General features: G+C 37.5%; 1 protein-coding gene across 1 annotated transcript in view; it reads right to left on the bottom strand.

Annotated features, from left to right (window-relative positions):
• The window catches only part of pdzd8 (PDZ domain containing 8), a 56488-nt gene that overhangs the window by 12496 nt on the left and 21860 nt on the right, over positions 1 to 22132 (bottom strand). Inside the window, exons 2-3 of the mRNA XM_079248479.1 lie at positions 21945 to 22070; positions 17044 to 17146 (exon numbers count right to left, since the gene is read on the bottom strand). Coding sequence (XP_079104605.1) covers positions 17044 to 17146; positions 21945 to 22070 — 229 coding nt within the window. The remainder of the gene's footprint in view (positions 1 to 17043; positions 17147 to 21944; positions 22071 to 22132) is intronic.

Here is a 22132-nt window from a genome sequence, read left to right as displayed (position 1 = left end):
GGCAAACTTTGAGCCTTTTCCTCTCTGAACTCACCAGGTGTCACTTTGGAACCCGTAAGACTCAATATCATCCTAACATTTCCTTATCATTCATTCAACATTTGCACATTTCCCACTTAATTTCAGCTGAGAAGTAAACAAGCCTCTCGTCTCTGACAGCCCATTAAAATACAGTCATTCACATCAGCCAACAATAGTCAGTCAGTCTCAGAGGAAACACACAACCACACAAAAAACTGTGGTTTCATCTGGCTGCTGCAGTCCATTAAATCCAAAGTAACATCATTTTTCCTCTCAAACCCGAAGCGATTCAGTGGTTACCATCACTGTAAATGGCAGTGACACGGCAGAGGAAAAACAGGGACGGAGATACATCATGTCAGATCTTCGGAGATGGAAGCCAAGGTCATTCAGACTAATTTTATAAATCAGGAGTCTGTAAAGTCTCAGAGAAACATGAAGTTATACAGAGTATGGTCAACTTACTGCTGGATGCAGCCTGAGAAACACAACCAAAAGGAAACAGCCTGGAGCTGCATGAAAAAATAAATTAAAAAGCTTATATGTTGATAATTTTCTGCGTATGTGGGATGAGAATGAATAGATTTAGAAAAACAGATATTTCTGAAGCAAAATTATAAGTGAGAGTAATATATATGGTGTTATAAAGCAAAGTTGATTGTTCTCAAGATGTTCAGGACTCAGTCTACACCACAGTGGTATAATATCTGTCTTAACAGTTTATAAAAAAAAATAGTTTTATATTGTTTAGAAATTATAGGAAAAAATTAAATGTAATCATTGGTGATGTAAACAAGGAGTTAATGAAAGTAGATCCCTCTTTGTGATCTGTTGGAAATCAGAAAGTACTTTATACTTTATACCAGAAGTATTCATTCAGTTCTGCAAGGTCTGCAATTCAACAGGTTTTCCAGGTATCCCTGCTCCAACAGAGTTGACTCAACTGAAAGAGTCATTGTGCAGAATCTGATAAGCTTTTAGATCCATTTATTTGATTCAGGTGTGTTGATGGAAAACCTGCTGGACTGCAGACCTCATAGGACTGAACAGTAATCCTGGTTTATACAGTAACCCGCCCAGAGTTACTGTGTAAATACCATAGACCGTATATGAAAGCTGGACGGAGCCTCCGGCGGTTAAAAGTGAAGCCAATGCTGAAGTGTATAAAACTGCAGTTCCCCCCTTCATCCACTAGGGGCAGAAAAACAGAGCAAATCCCCATCGACTCCCATGTCAAAAAGGCCAACTTCACAGCAGAAATAAACATGTTTACAGCCTGGTTCAAAAATCCATTTTAGGTTTATAGGTCAGGTTTACCTTCATGACAACTGTGAGGGGAGTGAATTTTTTCTAACTTAAAAGTAATTTAATCTCAAACTTCAGCATATTTAGGGGCGTGTCCTTTTGATTGACAGGTACCCGATCTCCCACTTCAAGTCAGAAGAACGTAGAACAACCGCGGTTTTTAGCCAGTTAACAACGTGACTTAGCTTTAGCCCGCTTATCTCGGTTAGCTGGTTATCTCCTGTTATCACCGGGTTAGCTCGGTTATCAATCAATCAATCAAACTTTATTTGGAGAGCACTTTCACATACATCAAAGTAATCAAAGTTCTGTACAGGTAAATTAAAATATATCAACATTAAAAGTGGTGTATGAAGATTATATTAATAACTGATCCCATCTTCTGCACAAAACGCTCTGTGTGTGTGTGTGTGTGTGTGTGTGTGTGTGTGTGTGTGTGTGTGTGTGTGCGCGCGCGCGCGTGCGTGTTATTTGCAGTTATGGTCGCTGACTTTAACTCTGCGCAGGAACTAACAGGTCATTTCTCGTCTAATGAGAAAGCAAAGGAAAAACATTCCCAGCAAAACGGTAAGAAACCTGTAATGTGGTTGTGGAGCTGGCTGTCATGCACATGGCGGCCGGTCTATTGAGTTTCCTCTGAGGTGAATTGATCAGTGGAAGAGCGATTAGAAACAAACAGCTTGTGGGACCAACCTCTCATGCCTTTATAATCTGCTTTTGCCCGTACAGCCGGCCGTTGTCAAACAGAATTAGAACAGGTCATTTAATTGGCACAGCAACGCGGAAATGGATGATGAATGTGTCACCTGCTACAACTCGATGTGCATGTTGGAAAAAATGATGGAGTTAAGGTCCTCCTTTACGGGCTCTCATTGTGCGTTTGATGTCTTTGTTAATATAGGCGTTTATTTAAAATACATAAGATCATTTACTTTATTTAGTTTTAGTTTATTTCAGTCACATATTACATGTACACATTAACGAAATGAAAGACCAAACTGTGGCTGAAGAGGCGCAGGCAGAAGTGAAGTTTATTAACACCCGCCTACATTATATCAGATATTTTACCATTACAGGTAATTTAACGTTTATATTTCTTCTCACATGTCTGAGAAGCAGAATATAGAAGTAAATGTTTACGTTCCTACACATTTACAACACACAGCTCAGTTTATTCACCTTTATTTCCTTTATTCTCACAACAATTATTTTAGGCATTGTAATTATTAAAAGATCATTCGTTTTGCTTTGTAGTTTTTATTTGTGTGGATTTTATTATTTTATTTTGTAGTATTTTCTAGAGGATCCGTCTAAACAAAGTTTCTTATTAGGAAAATTAAAATGACTTGAACTGCTGTTGTTCAAGCCTACATTTATTTACCACCGGCGTTTTGTGGCTTTATTTAAAGCGGAAGATGTTTTCTCTTTGCTTCTGCTGGTAACTGTTTGGTAGTTTTACCCCTGATAATGAACCAAACATACTTTTTAAAGTCATCCTGACAAGCTGTAGGATAATTCTGAGTTTTCTTCTTAAAAACTTGTCTTTCAGAAAAAAAGAAATTATTTAGAAGTAAATCATTTCATGTGTCATTTTTTGTTGTTTCAACTGAATCCGACCTCATCAAACTCATTTGTGTGATTGCTATATCCTGCATTATTCATCATTCTAATTTTCTGCCATCTAGTCATTGTTTGTGTATTACTTTAACCCTTTATAGGGCACTCAATGAAATACCTTGAAATGAGAAATTTTAACCTAAAATTGTCCGTCTGGTTTATAACACCTCAATTCTGTTGTTACTTTTTTTTTTTTTTTTAATTTGTTTTATGCTGGAAATGAAAGTAAATAAAGTGATAAAAAATAGTCACTTTCCTGATAAAGGGTTAATACGTATTACTTCTCTACACAGTAACTTATATGGTAAAATTGATGTACAGTTTAAAGCACTTTCTGATTTAGTTTATGTCTTGTTTTTTTTTTCAAGATGGCAATTATTGTGGTTTCCAACAGATCACACAGGAATTTACTCTATTTTATCATCAATTTAACTTCTGTTTTCCTCTTAAAATTTCCAAACACAAAGTTTGTATGATTCCAATTTACTTAAATTAAAAAACATGTTTTATTCAGTTTATTTTAGTTTGTGATCGCCAACAACCGTCGCTGCAAATTCACAGCACAAATATCATCAGCAAATCATACAAACTTTTATATATCTGACAGTTTGATAAATTTATTTATTTTATAGTAAACATTTGGACCCAAATTGATCGTTTTGATACCCGACATGTAATATTCTTTATTCTTGGCTTCTGCTAATTTCTACCTCCAGGTTTTACCAACAGAAGCTAAACGTCTGTCTTTCTCATCAATACGTCCTGATTGATGGTGCAAATGCTTTCTTAGTGTCTAGAAATACTCCAAATACACATGTATCTTTATCTCTGCAACTATTATTATTATTATTATTATTATTATCATTATTTCTGAATCCATACAGACTATGTGGCAGTTTCCATATTTAAGGCCCTTTTCAGAAAACTGGTCCGCGGTGGCTCACGGCGAAAGGTGCTGAAAAGACACGGATTATTCCTCACACATCTCAGTCAGCCGTGACTGTCCATCCCAGACTTCCTGCCAGATTCATGAGAACCACTCACAAGAAGGACAAGGTGTCTGCAACAGATGGTTCGCTCCCACAGAGCCCTGATCTGAACGCCATGGAGTCAGTCTGGGACCACTACAGACAGAAGACGCAGAGAGACTCCCTTCCCACCAGAACTGTGACAACTTGGACACGTTGGACAAGTTGGACAACGGACAAGAAGTGGTACAAAATTACTAATATGAGTATTTATCATGTTAAAGAAGAAAAGGTCACGTTACAGGTAGCATGCTGTCTTTCCACGCCCAGCCACCTCTGGTGACGTCCGTCTCATTTCAGCTGGACAAACCGCAGACGGACACGGTCTGGGTCGGAAATCTGATTTATGCTGTTCAGAACGTCAGAAAAGGGTTTTTTTTTTCTTAAAACTTCCATGGTAGGAAAGAAAACACACACAACTTATGCCAGTGCCATCAAGGCATTAAACACTGCATGAATGTATTTATTACCACTATTTTTTATATTCTTATATGTTAATAATTTTATGTTTATATTTATTTTTTTAATTCAACACAAGAAACCTACATAAATAATAATAATAATAATAATAATAATAATAATAAATAATACATTTTCAGTGAATGAAGACCTGTCCAGGGTTGTACCTGAAGTGACTCCAGCGTCCCACAACCCTGAACTGGAACAAGCGGTTAAGGAAATGAATAAATAAATAAAAGTAATATAAACAATAAAATAACCGAATGTGATATAAATGAATGGAAAGCAGAAAGGTGGATAAAAGAAAAACAAACTTTTAGTCCACTAAGATGATCAGACATGTTTAGGTGGTGGTCCTCGTTGGCTGTTTAATTATAAGACATCTAGATGTAACTTTATGTATGTAAAATACATTTTTATGAACTGTAAAATAATGTGCTTCCAGTTTTCACATGTAGAGATTGAAGTTACTGAACTCTCTTCTCCACAGGAAGGACTGATGTGAAAAACTGTGGCTCTGTGAGTAAATACTGACGTGTCCAGTATCACACCAGTACTGTGTGATACTGCAGGAACACTGATGAATGAATGCTGCTTTAAGATCAATAAACCATTAAAAATTATAAATAATAAGTAGAATAGCTTTTTAAAAAAATCTGTTTTAAAGGTTATAAACATCAAGAAACTTATGGAAAAACATCAACAAGCATCAAGTAAAATAGAAAAACCTCAATAAAACTATTTTATACCTCAGAAAGTCATAGACCTAACATATTTACCAGAAATGTTATGGTCTGAAAATAAATAAATAAACAAATAATTTCATTGGTTAACTTATCTCTGAAGTTAGACATGTTCATAACAAATCTAACACTTGGTTTCATACAAATGATTTTATTCTTATTTCTCTCCAAACAACCGCGACTGCAGAATGAACGTCTGGGTTTCACGATGACTCATTGTTGTTGTTGTGTGTGTGTGTGTGTGTGTGTGTGTGTGTGTGTGTGTGTGTGTGTGTGTGTGTGTGTGTGTGTGTGTGTGTGTGTGTGTGTGTGTGGCTCCTCATCAACCGACTGTCTTTCATCGGGTGTCCGGGGCAGATTAAAGACACAAAGACACCCTGAGTGAAACATCAAACAACGACTGTAATGAGGATGGAGGGGTGTGTAGGCGGGAAGCAGCTAAAGTCCACATATGAAGCGGTTTCTGAATCCAGACCGGATCCGGCGTGACCTCACCGGTCCAGGCTTTATGTCGTAAATCTGTCGAGATTACATCAGTTTCTTTGGGTTTATTATGTAATAATAAGGGTTTGAAATACCACATGCAGGTATAAACACTGGCTGGGGATAGTTCTACTGGTTGGGGAATGGGGATACTGGCCAGCAGTGGTGAAGTGGTCCCTCATGAGGTGGGTTTGATCTCAATTTGTCTCCTTTTTTTTTTTTTTCTTTTTTTTTTTTTAAACAGAAAAAAAAGTAGCCCAGAAAAACACTGTTTCAGAAAAAGTGACATGCAAGACTTCTCTATTTGGTTTAGCCCAAGATCCACCAATATATTTGCTCATTGTCACATAATTTCTGCTCTTTGATTTCAGAGAAGAAGAGTTATGAAATGACTACACCAGTACTGGTACACAGACTGAGACAGGCTAATAGACATATATAAATATATCTTTATTATATCTGAATAACTCTGGACATGAAACACAGCTTGTCTGTCTGCTGTCTAACTGGTTTTCACTGGTCTCCCATTTAGATAATCTGTTACTGATTCAATGACACTGTTGCAGCGGTTTTATTCACAAACTGGGCAAAACCTTTTTTCACAATAAAAAACTGGGAATGAAAACAATTATATTAAAAAGAAAAAAAAATACTACTCAAATATCGCTAAAGTGATTTTCCAATCACTTTTATCCATATAAATGTACAAAAGAGTGTAATGAAACATTTTCTGCACTGAGACGACACTGGACGTAACGTTGGGGGTCACATGACCAGCTCATTTCAAGTATGAACAGAAATATTTTTACAAATAACTGAAGAGAAAAATATAACTACAATCCTTTATGTCAAACAATGGTGAAATCCAGAGTATCCCATTAAATTAGAAACAGAAGTGAGGGAAAGGGGTTTCAAAAAGTGGTCCCACAGGAGGTCATTATAAGAGAAATACATCTCAAAAATTAAGTTTAAGAGTGATTCATGATTGTACTTTGTCAAAATTTTACAAATATCACTTTTATTTTGTGAAAAACTCATGGAAATCCAGCAAGAGACCCCATACAGATGAAGAGGATGGGAATACCAGTTCATGTTGGTCTATATCTGTTCATATTGGCTTATAGTAAAACCTGACTTTTCTTTTTAAAATGATGTGAAGTTGTCTTTCACTACAAAAAACAGTCCAAATAATGTTGGGATTGTTGTGCTGTAGCAGGACACTGTTGGAGGGGGGGCCGTTTTCACTGCAGCACCACTAAAAGTGCAGCAGAGCAGCCACTGGTGTTGCTAATGGAAAAGTGTAGCGTGGGATGTTGTTCTTCTTCAACTCTTTTTCCTCCATGGTGTCTGAATGTTTTCAGACACTGAGCATTTTCTTTGGTATCTGCTATCATGATGGAGATGGTGAAAGCAAACAGCTGACCTGAAGGAATCTTACTGGTACTTAAAAAAAGAAAAGAAAAAAAAAATCAATGGTATTGAAAAAATGTTTGTGTGCATCTCGGTGTGTATGAGTGTGTGTGTGAGTGTTTGTGAAGTGATTATTGACTGCACTGTGTGGAATTGTCAATGAAGGGGGATAAGAAATAACTCATGGTCTGGGTGACAGCTGTGAACAAACCACTCAAATTACTTGAAGCTCTGAGCAACAACACAACCCTGAATATTACCGTCAGACATACGAGGAAAGGAAGCAACAGATCTTTACTTTACCTTCTGATCTGTAGAAACAGTCAGATAAAATCTTATCTTAGAAATACTCAGAATACAGCGTCATTATAGCCATAACATTAACAGCAGCTGTGATTATTTCATCAGTAGGTTAAACCAATAGTGTGTATGCATTATATACTATTTTATTTATATATATATATATATATATATATATATATATATATATAGAGAGAGAGAGAGAGAGAGAGAGAGAGAGAAAGAGTTTGAAGTCAAGCTCTGCACAAGTCTGCTAATAAGCCATTGATTTGAATCAGGTGTGTTGCAGCAGGGAAACTCCTAACATTTGCAGGACTGTGGCACTCGAGGAGTGGCCTACCCCTGAGATTTTATATTATATATACATATATATATATATATATATATATATATATATATATATACATATATATATATATATAAAAGGAAAAGAACAAGACAGAAGATTCATGTTAGGGATGTGTAGTCAATCAGGGCGGTGCGCAAATTCAACTGTTTTTTTTTTTTTCCAGGAGTAAGGCTGGAGGCAGAAAGGGAACAAAATGTTTAGATTGCAGCATTATAAGAATGACATTATAAGAGTGGCGTGGACACTGTTGGGGTGGTGGACTAGCCAAAGGAGAGCAATAATTATGTGGGTTAGTGTATGAACCCCTCTGATCAAAATAAGCAAATGTCAAGTTTTTCCTACAACCTCGTCCAGTTGCAGCTTAACACTTTTCCACTGCTGTGTAAAGAGCCAAAGCTTTCTGCAGCGAGCAGCTAACTCCTGACCCGATGCTAACAATACAACTAGCAGCTTACCCCTGGGCCAAAACTAACTGCAGCTAGCAGCTAACTCTGGAGCCAAACCTTTCTACTAATTTCTTTTGAAACATTCAAACGTAGCTATAGTGTCATGTCCAAGATGTACAGAATATTCCCTCAAAAGGAAAACAAAATTAATATTTTAACAACTTAATTTTCATAGATTTGCATTGAAATGATTATTTACATCTTGAAAAAGCCTGTTTTGTAGGTAAACAAGCCAGAATCTTTAAAAAAAATTCCTAAATCCAAACAGTGATCCGGATCACCACCAACATTAAATCACGTCTTCCTTTTCACATTTCCAACAACTTCTGAAAATTTCATGAAAATCTACCCATAAGTTTCTGAGTTATCTTGAACACAAACAGATAAACTCCAGTAAAAACATGACCTCTTTGGCAGAGGTAACAACAGCACATCGCTACTCGCTAATGCTAACTTTGCCATCCAGAACGCTGGAAACCATGACTCAGGGGGGTGCTTTCCTTCCAGATGCTCCTGCATGACTGTCGTGTTGCCGTGGTTACGCCAACTCTGCATGGCAGACGACACATTTCACCTGTTTGACACTTTGTTTAGCGTGAAATATCCCCAAACTTTGGAAATAAGTTGCGCCGCTGTCAGTTTCTTCTTCGTTGTTTAAACAAAGACGCTGCACACCTGTGGTGCTTCGCTTTGTTTGCTTGGTGTTTAGAGTTCTTTTTCTGTCTGAAAAGCCGTGGCTGGTAAACGGCTTTAAGTTGCCTGGCGCAGCGTTTTATTAGCAAAGCCGTTACAGTCGTTTATAACAATAAAATAAAATTTCGCATCAATGAATTTTCATGTCGACTTTGTCAACAAATCGTTGCAGCCTTACAACCAGTTGTCAACAAACTTAACAGAAAAAAAAAATATGGGTCTAAACCCCAGACTGTAAGAATGATCTGCCATCTTTAGAGCTATTAAAGACTATATCTTTTTTTAACTCAGTCACAACACTCAGCGGACGCTTCAGACCCTCCGTCCCTGCCCAACACAAGTTACACAAGATACAGAGCAGTTCATGCACACACACACACTTCTCTTGCCTTTTCAGTCAAGCTGTCAGGAAGCATCAACACTGAAAGCCAACAATGGAATCGACAAGGCAGATGTGCAAACACGCCTGAAGTACAGTACCCCACCCCCTCACCACCCACTTCCACACTCCAACTCCACAACACTACACCATGAATAAATTACAGAAAAATAATAACAAGACCAACAAACAGTAAACAAAAACGTTGACCATACTGCTTTTCAAGGGTTGCAGTAAACTGGTCGATGAGAAGAGAGAACAATCATCATCAGAGTAATGCCTCACAGCTTGACAGTATTATTTTCATCTTTTACTGGGGGAAAACCACATGCTGTGATGACGCTTCTGTCTTTCTAACGGAAGATAATGAAAGTACAGAAGCACAGCAGTTTTTAATGTGCAGATGTAAAAAGAAAAAAGCAGATGTATGAGTCAACTTGCACAGCAACGTCTTGAGGAAACCTCCAGGTGAGCTGTTCAGATTTTTTCATCATCAGGTTTTGCTGTCTATGTGATGCCCGAAATAATCCGATTAGTCTAGACATCATGCAATGATTTGAGTATTGGTGTGCATGTAAATGGCCTCAGTACCTCTAAAAATAACTTGGTCCTCAAGGGCCGCTGCCATCAGGTTTTTTATATGTCCCTGCTCCAACATTACCTGGCATCCATTAAATGAATCCAACAGCCACTGAAATTCTGCAAAATGAGTGATTAGTTTGAGTCGGTTGTGTCGGAACTCGGATTCATGGAAAACCTGCAGGTTTGATTGAAACCCCTTCATTCATTTTGTATTGATCCTCTCAGATCAGCTTCTGCCAGAAACAAGCGAACAGTACAAGCTCCGCCCCTATGTCCTACACTGTCTGCGTCTGATTGGTCAACTGCTAGGAGTAGGTATACTGAGCAGTGAAAGTGGGCGCGGCTTTCTTCTTGTGAATGTACCAAATCAAGAGAAGTTGACCAATCACTGAGTCCGGACGTCACAAAAATTTCAATGTAGAAAAAAAACTCTCTAAAACCAATTGTTTCCGTCTCCATGGAAACCAAACATAGAGTGCTGGGAAACTCAAACATGCGTTTACGTGTTAAAAAAACGGCACCGCTCATATGTCTGATGAGTATTCAACACTATAACACTGTAGAAAGCTCAAACTAGAAACTAGATGACATGGTTGTGACAATATGCTTTCATCTCAAATTGATTCCGATTTTTTGGGTGTCAATTCGATTTAAATTGTGATTCTCACAATTCTTCTTTTCTCGACTAAAAACAAAAAAAACTTGCTGGCAATTGTTCTTAATTTCAATTAGACAAAAAGAAGATAGTGACCAGACCACTATTCTGCTGCTATAATTCCCAAAAAGACAAGTAAAAAGATAAATAAAAACATTAAAAATGGGGGGAAAAAAAAAGTATTCTTATTTGAAAAAAAAATTGATTTTCTATTTTAAAAAAAAAAAAAAAAAAACTCAATTGTGAAATTGTGAAGCAAAAAATCGGTTCAGTTTTCGACTCCATTTCCCACCCCTACTAGAAATAGCATTATCGAGCCCCTTTAATCTTTTTTGCTTTTACCTGAGGAAGAGGAGGATGTTCATATTAGTTTCAGACATTCTTAGTTTTCAAACACATATTGGCAGGTAAAGTTGTGCCGTAGATTACTGATGTTGATCACTTCATCTGAACGTCATTTGCAGTAACTAACAGTTTGGTCCTTTTAAAACCAGCAGCAGAAATATCAGGTTCAACGTGCTGCTACAGCTCAACTTCCTAACCATTCTGCTTCCATTTTCACTGCCCAACCTGCCCAATAAGGCCTGGAATATACTTGCTGCTTGCAACGCATCCGCATACGTATCATGGCGCCGACATGTTCCCAGCAAATCTTTGGCATGTAGGCCGTAGGTAGCGCTGTACGCAGCAAGTATACAGTTGCACAGCTGCTCTGCTGCAGGTTTAGTGGTGAAAGGAAAGTTTATTTGTACGGCAACTTTTGTGTGCAAGACAATTCAGTGCTTTACGTGAAACATTAAAAGCATTACAGATGGTGTAAAAAAAAAAAAAAAAAAAGCATAAAAGACAACACAAATAAAATCACAGTCTTTTCTGCTTTCTCTTTTTAGGTTTACAACCATATTGGTCTTCTGTTTGCTTAAGTTGCATCCATCACATTAAAGATTTTTAACTGGCTCTGCAGCAACCCACAGCCTCCTGGTTCAACATGAGATTCGGATCAGAACACCAACACTGGTATTTGACATGAACCAGTAAACTACCCACACAAAGTTCATTGTGGAGAACCCCACTAATAAATAAAATATCTACTTTTTCAGGACCAAACCATCACTTTTTTTGGCCTAATCTGTTCAGGTTTTATGGTGGCTGTTTTCTTTACCAGTAAATGTCCATTAATAAGAAGCTGCCAACCTAGTTTAACTTGGCTAACTGGTCATTATCTGTTGCTTGTCAAGTCACCAACAAAAAGACAAACTGTTTGCTTTCAAAAGGAAACCAACCAGTGACCACTAATGACCCCAGTCGTCATGTCTCGAGGGCAGCTGAAGGTCTTTGTGAGAGCATAAATGGAAATTAGATGCACAACATGTTCCAGGATGCCGGCTCTGGTGACCTTTACAGTAAGTGAATGCTTCAATACATACTGCAACAATGGTTCAAGAGTTTTAGAAACAACAGTGTCCAGGTTGAGACACCAACGGTAAAATTAAACACAGCAGCATCAAACATCAGCAAAAAAGGAAATACATATGTCTCCATCATGTTTCCAAGCAACAGGGAGGAGCCAACAATGGACACAACTGTCAAATCTATCAGTAACACTTGATTAATAACTAATGTGAATAAAATAGGTACCGGACATTAAGACAAACAAAAAACCATTACTGAACAAACAGAAAGCTGATTAAAAACCAGCCTGTCTCCATTAGAAGCATTCAGCAAACCTAATCAGGCTTTCCATTGTGTGGAAGCTGAAACCAAACAGTGATAAGAATGCAAACCAACCCTAAAAGGAATGTCGAACAAAGTTCAAGGGCCTTCAGGAAACATGGTTTCTGTGAAAAACTGGAGCTCACACCAGCTAAACTGAGAACATTTATATAATATGCATGAAAGCCATTAGTATACACAAACTGTTTTCACAAGGCCAACGTTGGAAGCTCATATCTGGAAATCATCAAGGGAAAATGGAAGAGAAAGATGGTGAATTGACCTTTTGCAGATGGTATAGCCTTTAATCCCTACTACAGAGTCCTGCTGGGGACATGCAGACTGGAGAAGTCTGATAAATCAGGCTCAAATGCCAGTGTGATTCTGCATTTGTATGCGGATATTAACAAAAAAGGGACTTAAGCGTTTGAAGTGGCTGGAAAGGGCTGTGCTGATGGCTAAAATGGTCGAGTGGGGAGACAGAAATGTTGACATATTCATCACATATCAAGCCTGAACCCGAAATGGCTTGGTTCTGTCCATCCTGTAGGAGGGTTCAGAACCGGTTTTTATTTTACTGGTTCTGTTTGGAGAATACTAGTCCTTTACAGGAGCTAAGGAAGTTTTAGAGAGTCAGAAATGATCAGTGTTCTTTACAACCTCAATCCCATATTTGTTGTGATGCTGTGGAAAACGTAAATATAAAGAGAATATGTACATCTCAATCTATATTTTATTCCCAGTAAACATAAACATCATTTCAGAAAATAAAACATGTCATTTTCTTAGACCGGGTTTGTCTCAGATTGGTGAAGCTCTGTCCGTCTTTCCATCAGAGACTCTACATATCTAAAATGCTCCTTTTGCATGTTACTGATCTGTTGCCACTTCACCAAGCAGCCACTAACAAAAGTCAAGTCCATGAGGACGACCAAAATTTGCAGTTCCTCCATCATCCACTAGAGGCTCCAAAATCCCCATAGATTCCCATGTTAAAAAGACCAACTTCACAGCAGAAGAAACGTGTTTACCGGATGTTTAATAAAAAAAATTCAGGTTTAATAGGTCAGGTTTACATTAACGAAAACTGTCGGGCCAGGGGAGTATCCACTTAGAAGTAATGTCATCCAGAAATTTGGCACAGTGGTCCTTTTGATTGACAGGTACCTGATATCCCATGGTCAAAAGACAGAATGCAGCACAACCGCTGTTTTTAGCCAGGTAACAGCGTGACTTAGCTTTAGCTCGCCTACCTCTATTATCCAGTTAGCTCTAATTAGCTTTGGGTTAGCTCAGTTAGTTCTTAGATGTCAATCATCCCCATCCCCCATGCTCACAGCCCCCCTCTCAGCTCTACCTCTTTCCACATTTCTGAAATTTTCATCAGTGACGTCACGCATAACGCTGGCAAGATGCTGACGGTGGGAACCGCTCAATGGGCTTCACTTCAGCTTTTCAGAAACCTACGGTTGATGTCACGGAGGCTACATCCATCTTTTATATACAGTCTATGTACTTAACCTAATTAGTTGTCAAATGCTCCCCCAGTTGTTTCTGAATTGTGTGAATTACTTTTCCAGACTTCTGATTGCCCGGCTCAAACTATTACAGGTGTTTCTGCCATCAGATTCACAATCAGCTTATAGCTTTCAAGAAAAGATAAAATGTTTGAATTTCAAAATCTGACATGTTGTTTGTGCTCAACTAAGAATAAAACATGGCTTGAAGAGGTTTGCAGATCATTGAATTCTGCTTTTATTTATGTCATCAGATTTTCGCAACAGAATTTCAATACAATGCTGAAAGTTTTTTTTGGCATGTTCCATGTAAGGTTGTTGGATGGAGAAAGTTCAGGAAGTGAAGCTGCAGCAGACGGGGTTGAACATGATGACGTATCAGTTGTCTGGAACAATTTGGTTCTGGTAAGTTCTGTGCAGAGGAAAACTGGGGTGCTCGAAAGGAATAGCAATGATCCACCAAATGTAGTTTGGAAGATCGATCCATGGCTTCCATTGACTACATGCTGAATTGTCATTGAGCAAGGCACTAAAGGTCCATTTATGTGCTGTGATAAAGATGGATATGGAGCCCTTTGTCTATCTTCTGTGTCCTTTACATCCATAATTTGGTGTGTTTTCTGGGTATTGTGAATCCGAGTAGTACCACTAGAAACCACAGAGGGCAGTGTTGAGCAATACAGTTAGCATGTGACCCACGACAGGAACAAAGAAGAAAAGAAGCCGCGATGTATTTAATGGCTGCGCAGACCACCTTTACCTGTTGTGCCGCCTCTTTTTTACATCTTTTTGAAAATGATCATCATGACCTCCTCTGCCGCCGTCATGTTTGTTGTGTGAAATGTGTGAACTCTGAGCTCTGCACTGCCCTCTGCTGGATCTTTTCCTAACGTAAAGTACCTATTTACTCGGGCTGTGACAATACGCTTTTGTCCCGATTCGATTCCGATTTTTTGAGTGCCGATAAAATTTAAATTGCGATCCTCACAATTCTTTGATATTGATGACGTTTGTAGATCAAAAACAAAATGAATATATAATACTTTTTTTCCTCTTTATTTTCCTTGATTTCAATCAGAAAAAAACAACACAGATCATCATTTTGTTGCTATAATGCCAAAGAAGACAGGTTAAAAGATTAATAAAAACAATAAAAATGACAAAATTGTAAAATGCATTATTTTTATTTATTTGAAAAAAAAAAATGATTTTTTTTTTTTTTTTAAAAACAAAAATCTATTTTAAAATTGTGAAGCAAAGAAAATCCAGGTTTTCAATTTGATTTCCCCAACCCTACTATTTATGTACCTATTTACGTACATAAAGGGAGCAGAAATTAGCCTTCCACCTCCACACTGCCTCCACATTTGTCCATTGTGGTGTGAATATGACTAAATGTGTGTTTGGGTCAGAGATAACACGATGAAACTGATGTTTTACTGTCATGTTAATCAGTGGCTTTGTCTGATATTCCGGTCGACGTGCCACAATTATTTTCCTTATTAGCTGACCTGGAAACTTGAATCCTAGAAGAACAACAAATTATATTTTGTTGTTAAAATCTGTAATTTATATCTTTATCAGAAGAATGCTTCTTTTTCCACAGTCTGTACCATCGTGTTACAAATGCATTTTAAAAAGGGACACAACTGTCTCGGGGAGAAATGTGATCTAATATTTCACTGCCCCCTGCTGGACAACAATCCACTTCCTGCAAACTATTTTAATACGATGCGAGAAAAAAACAGAACAAGGTTATTACTCTTCACCACAAATGATGTTTGAGCCATTGAAAATGTCATCCAGAAGTGTTGGGAGAGCACAGTGGCATCAGGCTTTGCTGGAGCCTCGGCCAGTAATTAGGCCTGACATTTCCCTCTAAAACGGTCATTAGTCACTTCCAAACAAGGCTGATGTGATCACTGTAATATCTCTAAATTGCGGCAATTAGAAAAGGTTTGCTGGAGGGGCCTGAATATTTTCTTCGCTGCTCAAAATGTCAACATTGGGCCAATTTTAATCAATGCAAGGAGGATGATAATAAGCTTTTATTAATGTGTCATTATGACAAGATGTCCAATAAGCTGCATGTGGAAAAAATCATGTTACATATTTGATTTTTTTGCAAAAGCGTCTGTAACTCAATTTCCAAAAGGTAGATTTTAATTCTACATTATTTATATATTTCTGAGTTGCCATGTTGACACGACTGATTCTTCTAAATTAAAACCTGAACAGCTTGTTAAGATGGGTCCAGTTTACAGTGGATGGATACCATTATGAGATGGAGCAGCAGAGCCCTCTGCTGGTTTGGACGTATGACTGTTACAGGTCAAGCTGCCTCGTACTGCACACTGAAAACCCAACATGATGAGGAAAAGAGAAGTGTACATGTTTAGAAGCTCAGTTTGTTAGTCACCGTTTATGTGCTCTGAAATAATTTGCTAATAAAGTTACTTTATTATTTCCACCTGTTCAACTTCCTCTTACCCCAGATATCTAACCAGCCAATCACATGGCAGCATTACAACATGTAGACCACTTGCTGAAGTTCAACTAAGCATCAGAATGAGGAAGAAAGGAGATTTACGTGACTTTGAACGCAGCATGGTTGTTGATCAAAGTATTTACTGGGATTTCTCACACAACTATCTCTCGAGTTTCCAGAAAAAGTCTGAAGAAGAGAAAATATCCAGCGAGCAGCAGCAGTCTGGTTGCTGTCAGAGGAGACTGGGCAGACTGGTTGGAGATGATAGAAAGGCAACAGGAAGTCAGACTCCTGGTTCCAACAAAGACATGCAGATAAGTCTCCGTCTCAGCTCCACATTCAGGTGGTAGGATCAGAATCAGCTGAAAACATCATGAATCCACCTGCGACCAGATCTCACGGTGCAATTTGCTAGTCAGTGGAAAGAACCATCACTTCCTGTGTGACTCAGCAATAAAACAACAAACCAGGAGCATCTGTAAATACTGTACATGGTGGATTCTTTGTTGTTTAAAGCCAAAAAGAAAGAAGACAAACTGCTGGATGTCCTCCATTGTTCTCTTTGATTCAATGAAAACCTTGCACCACTACGTTGTCACATTATGATGTCCTGATATTATGTAGCTGACGAGTGTATCGCAGTGGATGGATAGAAAAATCCACTTGTCCCTCTCTCCCCACAGTAAAGAATCCTTTACAAGACTTTCATGGATCCAGGCGGTGATCCAGACCAACCTCCAAAGTCTAACCATTTCTTCCTTATTTCATTACGAGTTTTCACACAAAAAACTTTTGCTGCAGTTAAAAAAAAATAAAAAATAAAAAATAAAAAATAAAAAACACGGGAAAACTGACCTGTTTGATGGAGCTGCGAGTCTTCTCCTTCCACTGGTGGCTGCTCAGCTCCAGGGTGCAGTGAACGTAGGTTTCTCTGGCGTAGGAACCCAGAATGAACAGTCTGCAGGCACAGAACAACAACCATGACAAATCCACCTTTACTGTAACATTTATAATTATATTCTCCACTTAAATCCTCCCATTCCATCTATTTTATTCCCCAAACAAAAATCTTTTATAGTCGTTTCCAACTTAACAGTTCTGTCGTGGTGCTCATCTAAAACAGCCTTGTGATATTCATAGTTAAAAATAACAAGAACTGAAGGACTTCTAAAAGAAGAAACATAATTCTCTGGTCTGCAGAAACAAAGATGTGTGGAGGAGACCAGGCCCCTGCCCAGTACCATCCCAACAGTGAAGCACGGCAGCAGCAGCATCATTATGTGTTGTCTGTTGTCTTTCTTTCCTCTTCCCCCCACACAGCAGAGGCAGATGGCTGCCTGTCCAGGTTCTGGCGGAGGATTCCTTCCTGTTAAAAGGGAGTTTTTTCCTTCCCACTGTCGCCGTGTGCTTGCTCAGGATGGGAGATTGAGTTGGATCCTCCAGCTCAATCTGTTGGTTTCCTTATAAAGGCTGTTATGAACTGGCTTTCTTTATGTTTTTTCCTGTCTGTAAAGCGTCTTGAGATGGCATTGTCTTGATTTGACGCTATATAAATAAAGTTGAATTGAATGTGTGGACATTTTGTTCTGCGGTGCAGAGACTGGACAGCTGATTGCAGGTCAAATAAAGATGAATGTAGGTAAATACAGAGAGATCCTGGATGAAAACCTGGTCCAGAATTCTCAGGACCTCAGACTTGGTCAAAGCTTTAGCTACCAACACAACAACGACCTGAAGCACCTCCAACACAACACAATTCTGTAAATAATGGACCTCAGTTAAGGTGATTAACCTTCAGCACAATGCCGGCGCATTCATGCGCCCAATTTTTGCAAGCGCTGGACAGCTGCCGGCGCATGAATGCATCGAAATCCAGTAACACAGTTCACTGTTGGTGAACTTGCAGGGCCACATTTAGAATGATGTGTCTGAAGGGGAAATGTTCGAGCTTGCTAGTCATTTTATTAAAGGTAAGCAGCAAATAATTTGCATTTTTAGCGTTTGGTGATGTCTTCTGAACTTCAGGCTGTTACTGTCATGTCATGTTTTATCAGATGTTCTTTATTGTTTTAATGCTTCATGTTACTTTTCTGAATCCTGATAAGCTTTTAAAGACATTTCTATGTTGTTTTGTTGTAGTTTTTTCGTAATTTGGTTGTCATCTGTGCTGTATGGTGGCCAGGTTCTTACTCCGATTGGTTTGCATCCCTGGTAAAATACATTTTAAATGAATAGAGTAAATTTTACATTTTAATCTGCACCTCCACCGCGCTCCTTAGTCGGCAGCAGACTCGAGCACAAAAAGACACAGAAACAAAACTAAACATGTCAGCTAGCAAAGAAGATCTTATTCCAAAAAAAAGTAATCGTTTCATTATTTATTAGGAGCTGGTCCAGTTTTATGTTACGTTTCACGTTATGTTGTTAAAAGTTAAATTTTATGCACATTATTTGTTGGATGTTTTTTTACAGTACATGATTAAACATGCAAACATTAATTGAACGTTGTTTTTTTACCAAGTTAAATATGTTTTTTTTTTTTTAAAAAAAGAAAGCAAAAGCTGAAAGTGTTTTTGTAACTTTGTGTTGTCTTGCAACATAGACATTTTATTCTGCAAACGTTCCAAATAAAAGTCAGTTTTCTAACCTGAAAGTCACCTTTTATGCCTCCTGTCTGAACTTTAAAACCACGACCCGTAACTGTACAGAGTTTATTCCAGCAGAGCTGAAAGATCAGATCGATCCAAGACTTCCTAACTATTGGGCTTATGGGTTTGTTTTGTCTTTTTTTTTGTTGGTTTATCCATGTTTATGTGTGTTTATATTTTGGTTTTATGTGTGTTTATATGTGGTTTTATTTTGGTTGGATGTATTTTTTGTGTGGTTTTGTTTATATATGTTTACGTTTGTTTTGGTTTAGGGTTTTTTTGTTTTTTTTTAAGTGTTTAAGTGTTGTTTTTATGTGTTTTAGTGTGTTTTTGTGTTGGTTCTATACATATTTTTGTGATTTAATCTGTTTACATGTGGTTTGGGGTTGGTTATATGTCTGTTAATGTGTGTTGATTTTCAGCCTGTTTATGTGTGTTTACGTGTGGTTTTATATTGTTTTTTTTGTATGGTTTTGTACTGGATTTCTATATGTTTACATTTGTTTTTCTTTTGTTTTTTTTAAGCGTTTATGTGTTGGTTTTATGTGTTTTAGTGTGTTTTTGTGTTGTTTTAGGCAGGTTTTTGTGTTGATTTTATCCATTTACATATGGTTTTGTGTTGGTTGTGTGTGTGTGTGTGTGTGTTTGTTAATGTGTGTTGATTTTTTAGCATGTTTATGTGTGTTTATGCTGATGTAAGCAAACTGACCGACTTGCTAAGAACTACGGGACATTTTCAGAGACACTGAATATTTCAGGAGGAGCAGTGCGATGATGAGCAGAAAACAGGATACATGCTGCCCCCTGCTGGACCTTCATGACACACTGCAGGTAGTAATATTAGGGCAGTGGTCTCTAATAAACCACACAGTGTTCTCTTACTGGTTGCATGGGGAGAAAACTGGCTCCAAAAAGGCCTCATATGATAATGTGATGGAAGCAGAAGGAAAGTCTAGATGATTATAATGGAAAAGTCTCATCATTAATAGATGAGCTTCATCCGATCAGCCAGGGTACTAAAAGCCAACCACAATGAAGTGTTGTCAACGTAACTTCTCTGTCTCTCTAAAGCAGTCCCGGACAAGAAGAGCTTAAGCGAATTGACTCTTCACCAATTAAAATGTGAACGTTTTCAGCCTCAGACGAGGAGGGAGTGTTTGTGTCATGCGGCTGAGGTGTGACCCGTGAAAGCTCTGGAAAAGCTTTGACAGGTCAGACTGCATTCCCATGCAAGCTGCGACATCTCTCTCAGCTTCACAACAAAGGTTTGTTTTGCAGAGTGGACATTCATACCTGCAGCAACACTTCAGAGAAAAAGCCGCCAAGCTATACGAGTCTGCTCAGCTATGTTTCTCTGACTCGTCTGACTCGTCTTTTACATCACAAGGATGAGGACTCCTGCCTTCTATGGGACTGAAAATCTCAGCAGTTAATAAAACTATCTTTATATACATACATATATACATACATATAAATATATACATATATACATATATATAAATATATACATATATATATATGTATATATATATATATATACATATATATATGTATATATATGTATATATATATATATATACATATATATATATGTATATATATATATATACATATATATAAATGTATATATATATGTATATACATATACATATATATAAATGTATATATATATGTATATACATATACATATATACATATATATATACATATACATATATACATATATATATATATATATATATATATATATATATATATATATATATATATACATATATATATACATATATATATATATATATATATATACATATATATATACATATATATATATATATATACATATATATATATACATATATACATATATATATATACATACATATATACATATTCATATTCATATACATATATATGTGTGTGTGTGTATATATATATATATATATATATATATATATATATATATATATATATATATATATATATATATATAGTGTAGCACATAAGTATTTGAACACCGTGTGATTTTGCAAGTTCTCCTTCTTAGAAATCATGGAGGGGTCTGAAATTGACATCTTAAGCTGTGCATGTCCACTATGAGAGACGTAATCAAAAAGAAAAATAAAAAGAAAACTGGAATTCGCTTTGTATGATTTTTTACATAACCTATTTGTATGCCACTGCTGCAAAAAAAAGTATTGGAACATATGTAGATATAAATCATTTGGGGGCAAATATTGTAATGTGAAATAAAATGTGATGAATCCAATAAAATGTGATTAATCAAATAATCAAAATAATTAATCATAAATTCTCTAATAATTACTTTTTTTTTAAAAAAAAAAAAATAAAGTCCCACCCCAGTGTTTTAAAATATTATTTTTCACCTTTAACAACATTTTTCTTTCCTCCAGCATTTTTAAATCCTTTTTCCACCCTACCTCCTCTCGCTTTAGCTTCTGTGTGACACGTTGGCGTTGCGAACAAGTTAAACCACAAACAGCTGCTCGAATGCAACCAGCTCTCATTAGTCAGAGAGCCACACTCGCATCCTGGATCTAATGAAGTGTTAAATCTGACCAGCTTCCATCTCACTGAGGAAGTCATGCTACGTTTCTGGTCTTTTAATGCTCCTGTTCCAACGTTTTACGGTTGTGCTGCTGCCACATTCACAATCAGCTCATATTTTCCATTGAAAGGTCAAATGTCAACATCTGACCGATCTACAAGCAGCACTTTAGTTACAGACACTATTCAGAATAAACAATTAGGAAGAAAAAAAAAGAAGAATGGTGCAGATCACACTGTGTTGATAAATATATATAAATCTGCAAGACTGCACAAACCAAACTAATCTCATTTACAATACCAGAAGCGATACTAGCATGGAGGGTGGAGCGACTGTCTGGGTGATCGTTTACTAGAATTAACACGATGAGAGGTAACAGGAAGCTTAAATGTTGCTCCATGTGATACACTATCAGGTTTCTGTAAGAGGCAGAAAGCAGGAGAGGCGACTTTAGGTCGGAGTCGATCGGAGGATGACGTCAGAGGTGTTGAGATCAGTTAGGAATGTGAGGAATTGCAGCGGGAAGCAGAGCGTCTCACCTGCTACATTCAGTAAGGGTGACTCTGAGTCGGCCTTCCACCAGCTTGCTGTCCTGCACCGACAAATCCGAATCGCTGGCTGAACCCAGGGGGGGCTGCACTTGGAAAGGAAAGAAGGGCTTGTATCTGCACACAAACAGAAAATACACAGAAATTAGACCTACGCTGGGCTAACAGAGAGAAATCAG

This window comes from Telmatherina bonti, assembly GCF_933228915.1.
Source record: "Telmatherina bonti genome assembly, chromosome: 11".
In the NCBI taxonomy this organism is placed as follows: Eukaryota; Metazoa; Chordata; class Actinopteri; order Atheriniformes; family Telmatherinidae; genus Telmatherina; species Telmatherina bonti.
Note: the sequence above shows the minus strand (reverse complement) of the source record. Positions and strands in the feature narration are given on the sequence as shown.